General features: G+C 42.1%; 1 protein-coding gene across 1 annotated transcript in view; it reads left to right on the top strand.

Annotated features, from left to right (window-relative positions):
* Positions 1-16,371, top strand: part of col25a1 (collagen type XXV alpha 1 chain) — a 150,299-nt gene that overhangs the window by 124,506 nt on the left and 9,422 nt on the right. Inside the window, exons 15-26 of the mRNA XM_084553750.1 lie at positions 4,508-4,540; positions 5,637-5,672; positions 7,590-7,634; positions 9,116-9,178; positions 10,505-10,573; positions 11,739-11,783; positions 12,162-12,206; positions 13,302-13,379; positions 13,930-13,953; positions 15,877-15,921; positions 16,028-16,072; positions 16,214-16,294. Coding sequence (XP_084409876.1) covers positions 4,508-4,540; positions 5,637-5,672; positions 7,590-7,634; positions 9,116-9,178; positions 10,505-10,573; positions 11,739-11,783; positions 12,162-12,206; positions 13,302-13,379; positions 13,930-13,953; positions 15,877-15,921; positions 16,028-16,072; positions 16,214-16,294 — 609 coding nt within the window. The remainder of the gene's footprint in view (positions 1-4,507; positions 4,541-5,636; positions 5,673-7,589; positions 7,635-9,115; positions 9,179-10,504; positions 10,574-11,738; positions 11,784-12,161; positions 12,207-13,301; positions 13,380-13,929; positions 13,954-15,876; positions 15,922-16,027; positions 16,073-16,213; positions 16,295-16,371) is intronic.

The raw sequence follows: 16,371 nt of genomic DNA, 5'->3' as shown, positions 1-16,371 counted from the left end.
ATCCAGATGAGTTTAACATACGGTGTGTGTCATATATATACACACACACACACACACACACACACGGGGTTGATTGATTTTCAACGCAAGTGGAGAAAATGTCCGCTCGAGCCGAGCCCCCTGTCATCAGAGTTTTGCGTCTGATCAACTGCTCTTCCATGATATTATTGTTGTTGTTTCACTGGTGAAAGAGGAAACCAGAGAATAGCGGGACTTAGGAGGGGAGGAGGAGGAGGAGGAGGGCATCCTCGGTCCTCCGCGCCGAAGACGCCAAAGTTAACAATACACAGCACGCACTGCGGGGAAAATGCGGTTACACGAGGTTAGAGGTGAGGAAGGGAAAGCTTTGGTATGGTGAAGGGGAGAGATCTCAGGGAGTGAAGAGAGGGGTGGGGGGAGAGAAATGAGCGAGGAGTCGGGCTGTGCTTGATACGACGGGGGATTGTTTTGACGATGGGGGATGTGGAGTGTGAAAGAGACTCTACACGGTGTGTTACTTGAATGCTAACTCTCAGACATGTTTAGATTCTATCACTCTTTAAAAAACGAATCATATCCTAAATACTGTTGGTCATAAATAAATAAAAAATAAAGAATAGATGATATTGTACAAAGTACACAATCTTCTTCTTAGTATTCTTATTTCATTCTTCTTAATGTTTTCTTTATTCTGCTTTTAATCTTAAGGCTCGTTTAGAGTACTGTGGGACATAGACGCCGTAACCTACGCACGTAGCCCACGGGGGTGTGAGCCATTGTAACAATGCAGCCCAAACGCTAGCCGGCGCTGTGTATTTTTTGCCAGTCGGGTTCATTTTTCTTTCCACTTCCTGCTTCCACTTTCAACACTGGCGACTGAAACTTTCGCCGAAATTTCAACGAGTTGTGCAAATGCTTGCACCTCTGAACCTCCTCAGTTAACCTTTCCTCGATGTGTTCCATCTTTACTGATCCAAAACAATCAATTTGAAAATTGCGGAGATGTGTCGCCGCGGCGCGTAGTTACATTTCTGGGGCGGTGCACGTCAGCTAGGCGGTTCAGACCTCTGCGTTAAGTTGACGCAGAAGCTACGGCCAGAGCGCAGAGCATATGCAGACCCTAGCACCTTAACTGACGTGCACCTCCCCAAAATCGGTGACACATACCACAAGAGCTGTGATTGGTCCATTTGTTGGTAGCATGTTTCTGCTTTAATATTTCCAGCTGCTTCGCCATCTCCGCAATTTTCGAATTGATTATTTTTTGGTTCAATAAAGATGGAACACATCGAGGAGAGGTTAGAGGTTCGGAGATACAAACAAAGCACATGTTCGGTGAAACTTCCAGTCGCCATTGTTGAAAGTAAAGGAGGGAGTGGAAAGTGAAGCAGGAAGTAGAAACACAAATTAACCCAACAGGCTAAAAATACACAGCGTTTGAGTGGCGTTTTTACAGAGCAAGGCAGACTGACAAGCGCATAAGTATAAATGGCTCACACCGGTGTTGGCTACACGCGTAAGTTAGGTCCCACAGTACTCTGAAAGAGCCTTTAGGGTCTGCGTATGCTCTGCGCTGTTGGCGTAGCTACAGCGTCAAATTGGCGCCTATTACGCTACATTTTCTGCCTCCAGTAGCTAATAGCTCCAAGTTTTCTGTTTTGCATCGGCTGTATTTAGTTTACTGATTATATATGATTAGTTATTTGGCAAATTGTTGAAATAGTTTGACCGGCACCAGGTTAGGTAAGAGTAATTGGTACACAACACAAGTGGTAACCATTAACTTAAATGTGTCTTTTTATGTAGGGATTTGTGCCCATAAAGCGTAAAGTCATATTAGTTACAGCTAACAGTTTTGTTAGTTATACTTAAAAACTTTTTTTTTGAGTAATTGCACTCGCTTGCTTCCCACCGTTGTTTCTACTATGCATTAATGTAATACATTACCTGCTGTGTTGCTTTCCTAAGCCGTCATCAGCTGGGAAGTAAAATGTTTCCAACAGCCTCTGCATGTCCATCTCTGGCCTCATTTAAAGCAAATCATTACCGCAGTTAAAAGCTTTAGTTCTAAACCATTTACTCCTGGTGCATTCTGCCTAAGTATTTAACTAGGTGTGAAATTAACTGTGACTCCTCCTGTTGCAAAAGTTGAACATTGCAGACAGAAAAATAAAATAAAAAATATTTTAAAGGTTAATTGTAAAAAGAAGAACCCTAAGTAAACTCTTGATTTGTTTTTGGGAAGTTCCAGGCTATGAGTACTTGGCTCTGGCCAGCGTGGCACAGTGGTTGGTATAATTTCTGAATCCTAAGATCCGGTGCAAGCTCTTGTGAACTGGCCTCGTTTCAACCGTTGGCAGAGCCTTCCTGTCCTGGGAGCCAGTCATAATTTGTATTGCCTCACATACATTCTCACTCGGTGACTCGAGGGTTGATATTCAGCTGAATTTGGCCATCTCTGCTAATGGCCGTAATGCGGAGGAGTCGTCATGTTTTGAAGGCTGGAGTGGTTTTAAATGGCGACATTTGTCACAATGGCTTCATTGCTCGCCAGTTTCTCTCCATCTCGTTTAATTCTCCGAGCACGCGGCTGGAAAATAGCCCAATTTACCAAGCATACATTAAGAAACCATCGTGTTATTATCTTTAAATGCCAATATGCAGCGACAGGTCTGGGTGCCTGTAATGAAGTGGCGTTGTGGAGACAGCTCTCCGTCTCACTCAGCTCTGTGGTTAAATCACAGGCTGTAGAGTCACCATGGTAATTGGCCCAATTGGGACATTTCAGCACTCTGTGCCACACCTCAGCTCACCTCCCAACTCCACCACTTTTTCCATCTCACATTGCTACATTTGGAAGAGATTAAACTATGGTCAAAGCTCTCACTCGGTTCTCGGGCTCGGTGTCACTTGTGTGAGATTTGTCACGACAGAACCCGTCAGCGGGTCTTTCACTTCAGCAGCAGGGGATTGGAGCGTGTTGATTGCTTATGTAGCATCCTCTCGTAAGCGTTTTCACATGAGCGTCCTGATTAAAAGTGTCGAAACTACACTGCGTTGTGAATTTCAATTTTTCACAACATTAGCGCGTTGCGGCCCCGCTGTGATTAATTATGGGAAAACCATTAATTACGCTTGCATATACTCCGTGGCTTGATTACGAGCTTAACAAGGTGTAGCTACTTTGGCATAAGATTAAGTGCAGATGTGAGAAATTCAATCCAACCCTGCCAAAAAGCAACAGGTGTAAACCAGCACTGACTTTGATGTTTGTTTTGTATTCAGTGAAGACACCAGAAGTCACGAAAATGAGCCCCTGTAAAGTTTCCTTTTTTTTTTATTATAATTTGTAGGCTAACCACAACATGACATCCATGTTGTTTCTGAAGTATTTGGCCAGAAACATTGTGTAAAACCATGTGAAAGCCTTTCTTTTGTCTTTCAAGAACTGTAATACGAGTAGCCTTCTTTTTTTTTTGTTTTTTTTGCAGCTCACTGTAAAAGTTCATCCGCTTAGATCTCGCACCGTCTATAAAATATGAAAGAACTTGTGAAAATACTCGTATAAAAACGGAATGATAAGTTTTAAGGTATGAAATGAGGCACCCTTGAGTATGCAACAAAGCCCAGCTGTAAACAGTAACGCAGTTTATTGTCTGCAAAAAAAATAAATAAAAAAATGCCGCAATTAAACATTGCCTTGTGTGCTATGCATCATAATGACTCCCATAAAAAGCTGAGGGCGAGAGGCATTCCTTCAGCAACTTCTGAGCACGAGGCGTATGTGTAGTGAAACCACAGAGTCCACACCAGAGCTAAAGACCCGGTCTCATTCTCCCTGCTGCGTTTTCCCACCAACCGCCTATAATTACACTTATTGGCCCCTTGTTTTATGTCTGTTTTTACTGTACACTGCAGTAGTAATGCATAGGAAAGGGCCTGGGCTCTGGGTGTCTGGACCACTTTGCTGGAAAAATGTGATATAAGTAGCCCTGTCTCCTTCTAGTTCAATTCTTTACCTGAAGAGATCAAATAAAAAAAACTTTGCAGTCAGCACAGTATATATATATATATATATAAGTCCTCTTATACTGTTGTGGATTGCCTCTTATATAGTGTTAGATTTCATCCCTTGTGTCATCACCGCAACACAGCTGCAGTCTGACAGTGTAAAAACAATGAAATGATTCCCAGCTCTGCAGTTATAAAACTGCTGTCTCCAGCTCGTGTGAGAAGCCACATTCGATGTGAACGCTGCTCTGAATAGCAGACAATCCTCTTTTTTATTTATTTTTTTAATTGGATTTCCACACAGTTTTATTCAGATAAACGCCGCAGTTGTCAAATTATGTTCGGCATTGTTCGGGAAATTGTCTCCTTTCATAAATCTTTGCTTTTTGGAATTGCGCGGCAGCGTTCGTTCCTGTTGTGACCTCAAAGCCATCAGGTCTTGTAAAGAACTCTGTCATTTGAGGCTTTTCATGTTGTACCTTTCTAATTTTTGCTTCTTCTTTTTTTTAATCCTCAGGGAGATGCAGGTTCCTCTGCAGCTGGCATCAAGGTGAGAGCTGAGCTTATGTCAAACGATTTCATCCACTTTTTTAACCCCTCATTAGAAGTTGGTTGCACCATCTGTTTGTGAATTCATAATTACATGTGGCGATTAACGTGCTGATTATTTAGTAAGATTTGTGTTACACAAATGAACTAAGTTCAGTTTTGTTTAACCTTACCAACTGAGCCAGCTCCTAGATTGACCCATATAGATAACACATCTGGTGAGAAATACGTCTGACAGCCCAAATGATGTCATGCTAAGGCTATAACGGAAAAAAACTAGACCATCTATGTAGTGGAAAGAAGCTTTTTTATAGGGGTCAATAACTAGAAAAAGCTAGAATATTCCCCAGGCTGCTCCTATTGGATATGCATGAACGTGTGAAGCAGGTCTTAGTCTGGAGGCCGACCCAGCTTCCCGCTCCTGCCATAGTTTTGTGGTGGAAAGTTGGTCTGGATTCTCTTTGTTGAGAACTAATTATGCTCCAGGAAAGATCTGCTGGGCCAATCACGTCGTTCGTACTGGCTTTATGCAGTGATGGAGAGAAACACAACAGCAACTTAGTCCTGCACGTCATCTGAGAGCTGTGGAGTTGAATTTATGTACAACAAAGTGGCTCTGATTGGTTGTAGGACTATCCAATTGCGTGTAAAGATATTCGTTTCTGTATCGGTTAAAACGCCCCACAATGAACATTAGGACAGATCAGGACTCACGTTATTTATTCCACATACGTTATCTTGTTTAAAAGGAGACATTATAGGCTAGTGTTAAAGCCAAATTAAGCTAGCATCGATTAACGCTATAGTGAATCCATGTTTGTGATGCTAAATATGGCTGTTAGCTAAATCCTCCATTTGTTCACACAATGCTTCCAACAGCTTGATCCTGCAAAACTAATCAAGATCAGATCTAGAAGAGTTTTGCAGGTGAATGAACTGGTAGAGCTCAGTACAGGCAACAGGAAGTAAGAAACTAGTAGCTCTAACAACTTAGAGACGGTTTAATGCACAAACCCGGTCGTAGATTTCCAAATAGCTGGTGCAACCCAATCCAGAAATACGGCAGCTGACAAGAGAACTCTTTGCATGCATTGCAGGGCGAACCTGGAGAGCCTGGACGAAGTGGACAAAAGGTAACAACTGCAATATGATACACAACAGAGAGGCAGCAGCGCATAAACACATGTAGCCGTCACAGTAGTATGGTTTCAATCACACGGAGTAACCGCAGCTATGTTCTTACTGTTGATAATGGCTTGGTATTAATAAGCGACTATGGGAATAGATTTTTGACCAAGCAGAAACAGAAAACACTTAACAGGCCGGGGCTCTCTGAACATATTTATTTCTACATCTGGTGAAGCTCTGGTGTTTGCGCAAGATATAGCGGCTGAAGTGGAACCACGTTTAAAGTGCTTTATAGACGGCTGCACATGGGGGGTCTCGCTGAGGAGAAACTGCATCACAATGCGTCAACTCGTTTTACATTTACTTTGGCTTGATACGGGTTTCAAGCCAGGTCTCGGGTATCATTTTTAAAACCTCTGGATGCATTAAATCTTACGGATATTTTCTTACTCCCCATTACTGTGACCTGTATTCGCTTGCATTCGCCTGATCGAAGGCCACCAGATCACGCAGTCACGTTGCTCTGCCAACACGTGCAAAATGTTTTTTGTTGTTTAAGCAATCTTTTTTTGTCTAGTATGACCATCTCTCTCTCCCAACTGCTGTTTATTTTAGCGTTTAACACACTTTTTCAAGGTTAGTGTTGCTGAAAGCAGCTGCTAATGAGAAACTAATAAGCGGCTACTAATAAGCAGCAGCAGCAGCAGCAGCAGATGAGGAGCTATTTCCCTCAAAAATAAAAGCCATTACTTGTCCTCTGACCAGACTGCTGCCGAGATTGCACCATTGCCTCGTCTAATTACACTTTTTAATCCCACGTGTTGCACCCCATTAATTTCCCTTCTCTGTTTGGACGAACTGGCTCCAAACAGACAGACAGACAGACAGACAGGCTTTAAGCAAGCACCCGCTGCAAAGAAAACTTGTGGCCACGCTAATGTTTGACTGCTTTATCTTATCCTTCGTTTGACATCCGCTCGGCTTGAGCTGACACACTTGCATACAAACGGTGTTTCTCTTCGCAGCGGCAATCATAAGGCCGACATGTTGTTCCTCGTTAAATATTACCATTGGACGGTGTTCAGTAAGTGCTGGTGAAATCATGGTCCACAAGAAAGACTTTAAGTCCTTAATTTAATAGTCATTTCATTAGCCGCAATGGAAATTTACAGCCTCCTCTCTGATCCCCACAGTGCCATTACTGTTGATCATTCTCGTGCGGCGCTAATCTTTTCATACGCCCATAAATACAATCGTTTTAATTGAGCGTTAAATTATCCCAAGTTGGATTTTTTTTTTTTTTTTATTATTTATTGTTATTTTGAAAGTCTCACAGAGGGCTCACAGGGGACTTGACCTCTGGTTTTTCTCAGCTGAATCGATTGACTGTGTGTTACTCAAACTTGCTGGTAACATGAGGCGTGGGGTTCTCAACTTGACAGTGACCCGACCTTGGTAACGGAGAAACATGCCAACAACTCTCGACTTCTCACTCCTCCAAATGCTAATGACCTTGAAGCCCTCTCAAAACGTATTTTTGCTGCTTTAACCCACAGTATCTGACAGTTTTTCCCTCCAGAAACCAGAACTTTTCACACCTGCCCAAACCAATAAAATCATAAAAAATATAAAAAAACTCCACTGCACTTTGTGAAGGGTTGAGTGTAATAACCAGCACTAATCACGCTGTCAAAGCCACGGCTGCATGAGTTGATATGAAATTGCATGTGCGGTACCTTCTGCTAATGACAGTCAACATACACTCCTGGATGGCTGGCCACTTATCAGAATTAGCTTGATAGCCAGAGAAAACACAAACAGAGAGCAAACCGCAGAGCTAATAGAACCCAAAGTGGCGACAAATGAGGCTTGACTCAGCTTAGCTTGGCTTGGCTGTAACGTGTCACACTCTTCCTGTGTAGGGAGAGCCAGGACTTCCAGGGCTGCCTGGACTCCCAGGGATAAAGGTAAATGCTTCGCTGTTTTTATCCCCGGTCATCCCTCCCCACCCCACCCGGTGTTGTCCCTGTCCGTCCACCTCAGCCCGTCTTTAGCCGAGTTCAGAGCAGAAACTGAACTATCATCATGCCTCATGTATGTATGACACATAGACGTCTCCTAATCCTGCCTTTTCCTGCTGCTTTGTGGGATTTGCAGCGAGACTTGAATGTTCCACGTGCAGCAGCAGTGGCACAGCATTATATATATATATATATATATATATATATATAAAATTCCTCGCAGTTAAAAGTGAAGCGCTAAATAAAGCCAGACGTCTTGAGCCGAACATGCCAGAAATTAAGATTTCCGAATGGCATCTAGGAATGATCGGAACACTGCATCCCTGGCAAACACTTCTCTACTTGTTCCTGGAAGTGGTAATCAAGAGACTCGATCCAAAGCGTGTCAAAACTACTGCTTGTTAAAAAAAGGAAGCTGTATTTTTGTTTTTTTTTATTTGATTATTTAGGGCCTTTTATTGTTTCAGTGACGGATCTTTTTTTTTTTTTTTAACTGTATCAACAACAGATGGACAAACCAAATACACAAATGGCTCACAATAAATCACTGCCACAGACAAAAAAAAAAAAAGAACTAAAGAATACTAAGCACCCAAATGTATTTGAGGATCATTAGCTCAAAATATTACACATGAATGCAAGGAATGCTCACACAGGCATGATGATGATGATGATGCTTTTGTTTTTTTTCCTTTTTCTCTCCGTACGCTTGTAATGTGCTGGCCTTGTAAAAGAAACCGAAAAAAACCCTTTCATTTTACATTTTATACACTCCTGTTTTTACTTAAGAGGCCTGTATGCTTGATGGATTCTAACAATATTTTGCTAACGTAGCACTCGCGGGTTCTAAGCTCGGCTTGCACTTTTGTTCTGCTCCGCATTCTTCGCTGTTCATCCAATTACGGTTTCAAAGTTCGAGAAGCAAACGTCCATTAGCCCTCCGAGGGCTTCCAGAGTGCTGTAGGTGGGAACGCTGGTCGCACGTGGTGTAATAATGTATTCCATGCAAGTGTGTTATGCAGCGTAAATCGAATCCAGCGTCACACCTCGCACTGGAGGGTCGCTCCCCATGAGCGAAAGTGCAAAAATGTTCGTCTGTTTTTTTTTTTTTTTTTGCACACTTAATCAGAACCCTTATGTGTTGCCCTGATGAGTTTCTAACAAGGTCGGTCCTATCGTCTCTTAATATATGTGAAACCAGGGGATAAACTAGCAAAGAGCTGATAATGTGTGTGATTTATGCATGCCTCCCTGAGTGTGTGTCTGTGTCTGTGTGCGCGCATGAGCGGTCAGTGCATGCCTGTCGTGATGAATGGCTATGCATCTTGTGTATGTGTTTAGCGTTCATTGGCAGCGCTACACCAAAAAATCCCTGCGTGGAACAAAAAGAAAGAGTAACAGTTGCTGATTTATCTTACTTTTTGCAGGGTGAGCCTGGATTCCTCGGTCCTCAGGGAGAACCAGGGCTTCCAGGACTCCCAGGAACTAAGGTGGGTTCACCTTGTCCTTTTTTTTTTTTTCTCCACAATGCAATACGTGACACACGGCGGCATATTTCAAATCTGTAATAATGAGATGCGACCACTTTGACAGAGTTTCATCCCATCCCATCGGTCTTATGACTAATTCCTCCCGAGTTTCTCCTCTCGTTATCCATTATTAACACTTTGGGCAGGTAATCAAACCTCTGTTGCCTCAAAATGTCACTTGGAAGTGGTCAGGACGAGCTAATCCTTCCCTGCTACCTTTGAGCCGTGACATTATCACACTGTGGAGCCAGCAGTGATAATCCAGACACACAAGAATTAATGCTCACATTGTCCTTTTGCATCAGGCTGATTGCGGTGCGTTGATCATCCACACTGACTGTTGCTTAATGAAATGTCTGGGTGAAGCTCAACTGGAAAAGCATTTGTTATTTGCACGTAGTTATTTGAAGACAAACCCAAAGCCTAAGTGTTGTGCTCCTCTTTCTTTTAAAGGGACAGTTTGGTTTCTTTGAAGTGACGTTGTCTGAGGCACTTAATCATATTTAGGAGAGACAAATGAGACAATCAGGTGCGGTACACCAGCTTGTCCCACGTGCTGTGAAGTAAAATGACTGTTTTTGTCAATGGGACATGGTGGCTTTGAAGAAGCCTGTCTGACCGGAAACCACAGTGGTCATAATATTGTATTGTAGTGTAGTGGTGTTGAATGTTTTAGGTGGGTACATACATTTTACTTTTGACTCCGTCCACGTCAGTTAAGTTCTTGGCTTTTTTGCAAGTATTCCTCTCAGCTTCTCCAAACTGGCTGCGTGTAGACCACCATCTACTATAGGTAATACACCGACTATGGATAAGAACTTCATCTCTTTAAGTATGAGCAATCGGTAATAGATAGTACGTGCTCGGAGCTGTACCACATCCCCCTCTATTGGGTGTTTTATGTCACTTCACAATAAGAGGAAATAAATAGAACAGAAGAAGCAACATGCTTTTGTTGTCAAATATTCAACTTGAAGGACAAAGGGCTCACTTCTACAAGAAAGCATTTCTGCCGATTCTGCATAAATATCTACGAATGACCGTGTAAATCTGTTGACTGAGCAAATTCATAAGAAATGCGAGGAGTTCCTGCAGGAGCTCGCTCAGATGTGTCAGTGCTGCATGAAATTAAGGAAACTGAAGGCCACGCTTGATGTTCACAAGATGCGCCGCAGCTCTTCTGCTGACAAGAAGAAGAAGCTGAGCCTTGATCTTCAGTTCTTTATGACAGGAGGAGTTTGGTAACGCACCTTCGTCAGTGAGCAATTTGTTCTTTTGTCTGTCCAGGGCGAGAGAGGAGAGCACGGGCCCCCAGGAAAGGGTGAACGAGGAGACATCGGACCCGTTGGATCGAAGGTCAGTAACTGAAGTGCACATGTGAATTCATGCCCATGAGTTAAATACACGGATCCACCACAACATTAAAACCAGTGACAGGAGAATTAAATAAAGTTGCCCATCTTGTGACAATAGGATGTTCTGCTGGGAAACTTTTGGACCTGGCATTCATGTGGACATTACTGATTACTGACCAGGCCCCCCCACCCCATAGCAATGACACTCCTTGATGGTAGCAGCCATCCCCAGCAGGATGCAGCCTGACACAGGCACACACACAAAAATGGTTTAGGAACAACTCAAAAAAAAAACAAAAAAACATGAAATTCACTAGATCCCAAACTGATCAAGTATATGTGGGATGATCCACAGAGGCCCCTCCTCTCAACCCATAGGACCCAAAGTCCATTCTCTAATGAGCCACAACTGTTTTGTAGGCACAAGGGAGACCAACACAATATTAGGAAGGTGGTTATAATGTTATGCCTGATCTATGTGAAAACTTGATCCTTTAGCGAAGTCTCTTTGGATTTTTCTACTTGCTGCCTTGCTGCCACCTAGAGACTAACTAACGACAGCACATCCAGTGAAGTTCCCAGCCTTTTGTTTGTTATGTTCCCAGGGTTAGCGAAAAAGTAAAACCCTAATCAAGGGTTGACGCAGTTCATCAAAAATGCACTTTCGAAAAAGCTGGCTAAACTATTATAGTGTGTAATAAGTTCATGGCTTTCCCTGGGGTCCGTGTAAAGTAAACCAAATATAAATGAGTTTACCATTGTTTATGTCTGGCATTGTCCCAGCAGGTAGCTTAAGCTCCAGTCTAAACTTGGACAAAGCAGAGATCTGGTTCATATCCTATTAGAAGCCCCAGAGGTGAAACCCCCTTTTTTGTCAGTGACAGAGTTCAAATAAACACTTTCTACATTGCTTGGCAGTTACGCCATATTAAAGGCTGGTTATTTTAGTGAAGCCGACCACGTTGCTCTCTTGGGGGGGTAGAAAGAGAGGCAAAAGACATTTTGCATTAGGGATACATTTAATTTTTTTATGTTGTATTTGGACCAAACCCATAAAGAGAGTTTGTTTTATATTTATCAGTTTTATGTTTATGTACCAAGTACATTTATAGGGCGCCTCAGCCTGGGAATCCCCTCATCATCTGTGTTTTTCTTGCTCGTAACAGGGTTCACAAGGAGAGGCTGGTACACCTGGTCCTAAAGGGTCAAAGGTGAGCATGGCGGATATGTTTTCTTTAATTTAGTGAGTAATGTCATCGTAATGAGCTGATATTTTGATCCTCCGCTGCGAAATGATAAATGCTGCTTGTAATAGCTTGAACTTGTGCTCTTGGAGAAATGTCAACATTTATATCTTCAAGTAATATTCAGTGCCCGTGGAGTCTTTGAGTCATAGCTGACGTAGTATTATCAGCAATACCAAATGACAGAATCTGTATTTGCAGAGGGATATGACAATTTTATTCAAACATACTTAGATTGCATCACAGATTTTTACCAGTGTCCATGTAGCTGAAACGGAAATTGTATCAACAGCAGCCAAGGTGGCTTTTTAAGCTTTGAATTTTGTGTTTGTCTTCTAACTTTAGGGGGAGACTGGAGATAAAGGAGACTTGGGAAATGTTGGCCCAAGGGTAAGCAAGTACTTCCTTTTCTTTTGAGCTCTCATGTCATTTCTTCCTGTTTAATACTCAGTTTCTGATAACATCCCACAGCTCTGGTGGTTGTTATTATGAGTGTAATAAGACTGTTTTTGCCACCAGGGGGCAGCAAATAAGCCTTAGCGCAGGGGTGTCAAACTCATTTTAGTTCAGGGGCCACATACAGCCCAATTTGATCTCAAGCGGGCCGGACCAGTAACATAATAGTACAATAACCTATAAATAAGGACAACTTGGAGCCCATTTGAATCCAGTTCACAGCGTCTTAACAGTACTCACAGTTCCTGGGATGCAGAGTGCTGTTAGATATAGTTTGGCAAACCCCTCTCTCAGCAGCGTCCCGCCACTGTGGTGAAGAAACGCGTCCTCAGGCTCCATCCACATTCATAAGCATCCAGTAGGTTCTCAGCAGCTTGGTGCAACAAGTGTTTCCCAAGAACAAGTCTCTCATGCTGTTAGCACAAGGAGCTAGCTATCAACAGTCCACAGTGTGGTCACAGTTTAGCATCAGTTAAGTAGAATTCCCGACGGAAAAGGCTCCCACTGAGCGTCCAGTGTCTCCAGCAAACAAATACACTAAGTCATGCAGGCAGACGTGTAACTAAATCACACTAACTTAAATAAATATAAGTTATTGAACTAAGTTTTAGCGGTGACTGTCTTTCTCGCTCCGTCTCTTTCCTCTCTGTCCCATCCACCTGGTTACCTGGTAGGTTAACTTGAACATCACTAATTGGCTTATCAAACAGACACCACATGGACACCGGTCCATACCATTAACGCCACAAGGAAATGGTGCGTTTGGGAACCATGTTGAACATAGGACATTCCATATACTTAATGAACCGTCCCAAATACCAGTAATCTTCGATGTAATTTCTGCATTTGCCCTTTTTTTGCACGAGATTAGATCCTCCGGTGGGCCGGTTTTGGCCCGCGGGCCGTATGTTTGACACCCCTGCCTTAGCGGTTTAGTCCTTCTATTTTTTTTTTTTCACTGCTACTTTGTATAAATCAGGTCTATATGACATGTTTAAATTTGTGTCTTTCGATGTTGACCATGTGCAGGGCCCTCCTGGGCAGAAAGGAGACCAAGGAGCTACTGAAATCATCGACTACAATGGAAACATTCAGGAGGCTTTACAGGTCCGTCAAGCACAGCTCCTTTCACTCACTTTAAATGCTTCTGTACCTATAAGAGTAGCAGACACGGTGAAATTTGACAGTTCTGTTTGATTTGGCTACTTGCTTGTGTCTTTTACAGCATATTTTCTCAGTTACAATTCAAGTTACGTCCATATTTACAATGCAAAAGGGGCTCTTTTATTCATTTTACATGTAAAATTAGGACTGAGTGATGATTTAAGCTTTTGCCCTTCAGCATAGGAGTACCTCTTGTTGACTGAAAGCCAGATATATGCGTATAAAATTGTGCACATTGGCATTGTGATTTTGTTTCAGCTCTAAATGAATCAGTCCAGTATAATACGTCATATTTTTCCCCTTTTCTGACGCTTGTAAGAAAGCCAACTTCAGTTTATGTCCCCTACGGATAAATAAAGAAAACGTTTGTCCTTTAATTACGAATCTGTTCTGAGGGTGAGAAATGTGCTGACACTAAGGTTTCTTTCCTATGTGATGCCGCAACCTTATGTCTCACCTCCTCCCTCATTTCCACTCCTTTGGCCTACCGCAGAAGATTACCACTATAACAGTTACGGTAATTAGGCTCTGTGTATTCTGTGTATTGTGTCATCTCCACAAGTGACTCATCTTCTTTTTTTTTTTTTTTGCACTGCCCTGTCGCATCTGTGCTTCCTCACCCGGCAACGTGTTTGCTTGACAATGAATGGAAGAGTTTTCTATGTGATCGAGCTTACTGCCCAATTGAGCTGGTTGTCTCCTTTAATCTCTATGAAAAATCCTTTAAGATAATCACATGAGATTTACTTGATTTTCCAAAACTCTCTTAGTCCACTTTGGGCAATGGTTTGTGTTTAATATGTTGGGAAACACAACACTTTTGATTGATACGTTAAGCTCTTAGGGTGGATCGTGCTCTGTCAGACTTGGGCATGTTGCATTATTGGCAGTGTCAATTATCTTCTTGTCATGAGCCAGGGATTCACTCAAATAAAATAATACACTTTCGGTGCAAAAACAAATTAAAAATACAACAAAATGCATGAATCAATTTTTATTTATTCTCTACTCATGGATTGTTAAATCCAGAGCTTTAAAGGGGAACTACTGTTTTTTACAACCTGGACCTTATTTCTGGCATAAAATACGGTCGTTTACTCACCCATATAACTTTGGTGTCATTTGGAGTCGTATGGGAGATATTTAGATCCGCGTATATCCATATAGTGGGAGTGATTGGGGCACTGAAAAGCACCCTCTAAATAACAAATTATCTGCCGTGAAACTCGTTCATTTCACCAATACTTTATCGTACGCGAGTGCTATTCCCTGTTGAGTCCGGAGTTACCTGTTATATTATGTCTTCTGACCTGGATGATGTCATCTCTGAGCGCCGCACGCACCTGCGGCGGTCTGTAATTTGCTACTGCTAGTTTTTTGCAACATGGCTGAATATTTTTCCAATTCTGAGGTTGTGGACGAACCATAGCAGTAGCAAATTACAGGTAAACAAGCCGACCGTCGCGGGTGTGTGCGGTGCTCAGAGACGACATCATCCAGGTCAGAAGACATCATCTGAGGTCTGTCGGTCAAGGTTTAGAGGCTGCGTTTCGGTGCCCCAGTCACTCCCACTACATGGATATACGCTGATCTAATTATCTCCCGAACCAATACAAATTACACAAAAGTTATATGGGTGAGTAAACGATCGTATTTTATGCCAGAAATAAGGTCTAGGTTGTAAAAAACAGTAGTTAACCTTTAAGGGCAACCTTGCATGTTACGTCGGTTAGCGGGGCAGCAGGTTTGCTTGCTTAAATTCACACACAATTCAAATTTCCTGGGAACATCATTCCCATTTACCTTAACTCTACAAAAGGATGGTTAGGCTGTGCAAGTTAAGTATTAAATTCATTCTACATGGTAAAATAAATACATTATATATATATATATATATATATAAGTGGGCTGAGTTCGGAAAACCATTCTTCATGCGCACCTGACACACAATTGATTATGTGTTGTATCGGTTAGCATGGTAGATCATTGGCATGTTTAGCTTTCTTTGAGAAACATCTGTTTACCAGAACTTACAAAAACAGTAAAATCTTTCTGAAGCCACCAACCCCAGACCAGCATTCAGAAATTAACTTCTGTGTATTAATGTCTTCCATTGCCTTCTAAATTCTTGCTTTATACGGCATGGAGTTTATGGTTTAATTGCTACATGATCATGAAACCCTCCCATACTCCTAACATTATGCAATCCAACCACTGGTAATAATAATGTATGTGCTCTCACTGTTATGACCTCTGCATGTGTCTTTTAATTGAGCATCTTGTTCATATTGTTTATTACGTTTATTGTGTTTTCCGATCATTTTACAGTGATGGTAATACGAACACAGCTGTAAAGTACTCGAACTATATAGAGTAGATGCTAAGATGCAGATATATTTGATATGTTGATATATTTCTTGTGTTCGCTCTTTCTGTCCAGGGTCCTCCTGGTCCTCCTGGGCCAATGGGGCCACAGGGCATAAAGGTAAGAATAAAAATAAAAATAAAAATGTTGAGTGGCACCTGTTTTAAGTCACAACATGTAATAGCCTTTTGTAAAAAAATAAAAATGACTGTTTCTGTCATTAAAGGGGGATCGTGGTATGCCTGGTCTGCCTGGACTTGATGGAGAAAGAGTGAGTAAAACTTATTCACTGACATTTAAGCTCCTTTAAGTCATGTCACCAAAGTCTGGCTCGCTGTGCAATATCTTTCAAAGAGAGAATAGTTCAAACATTTCATTTTAATATTCTGTATGTACCTCTGCCCTCGTTCAGGGCTACAAAGGATCCAAAGGAGATATGGGAATGCCTGGAGCTTCAGGGGAAAAAGGAACAACCGGTTTACCTGGCTTACCTGTGAGAATCATACTCACTCACATACATTCAGCAGCCTCTGAAAGGTCTTTAATCTTCAGCCATGTCAGCGGGTAAAA

Source organism: Chelon labrosus (genome assembly GCF_963514085.1).
Source record: "Chelon labrosus genome assembly, chromosome: 1".
NCBI classification, from domain to species: Eukaryota; Metazoa; Chordata; class Actinopteri; order Mugiliformes; family Mugilidae; genus Chelon; species Chelon labrosus.
Note: the sequence above shows the minus strand (reverse complement) of the source record. Positions and strands in the feature narration are given on the sequence as shown.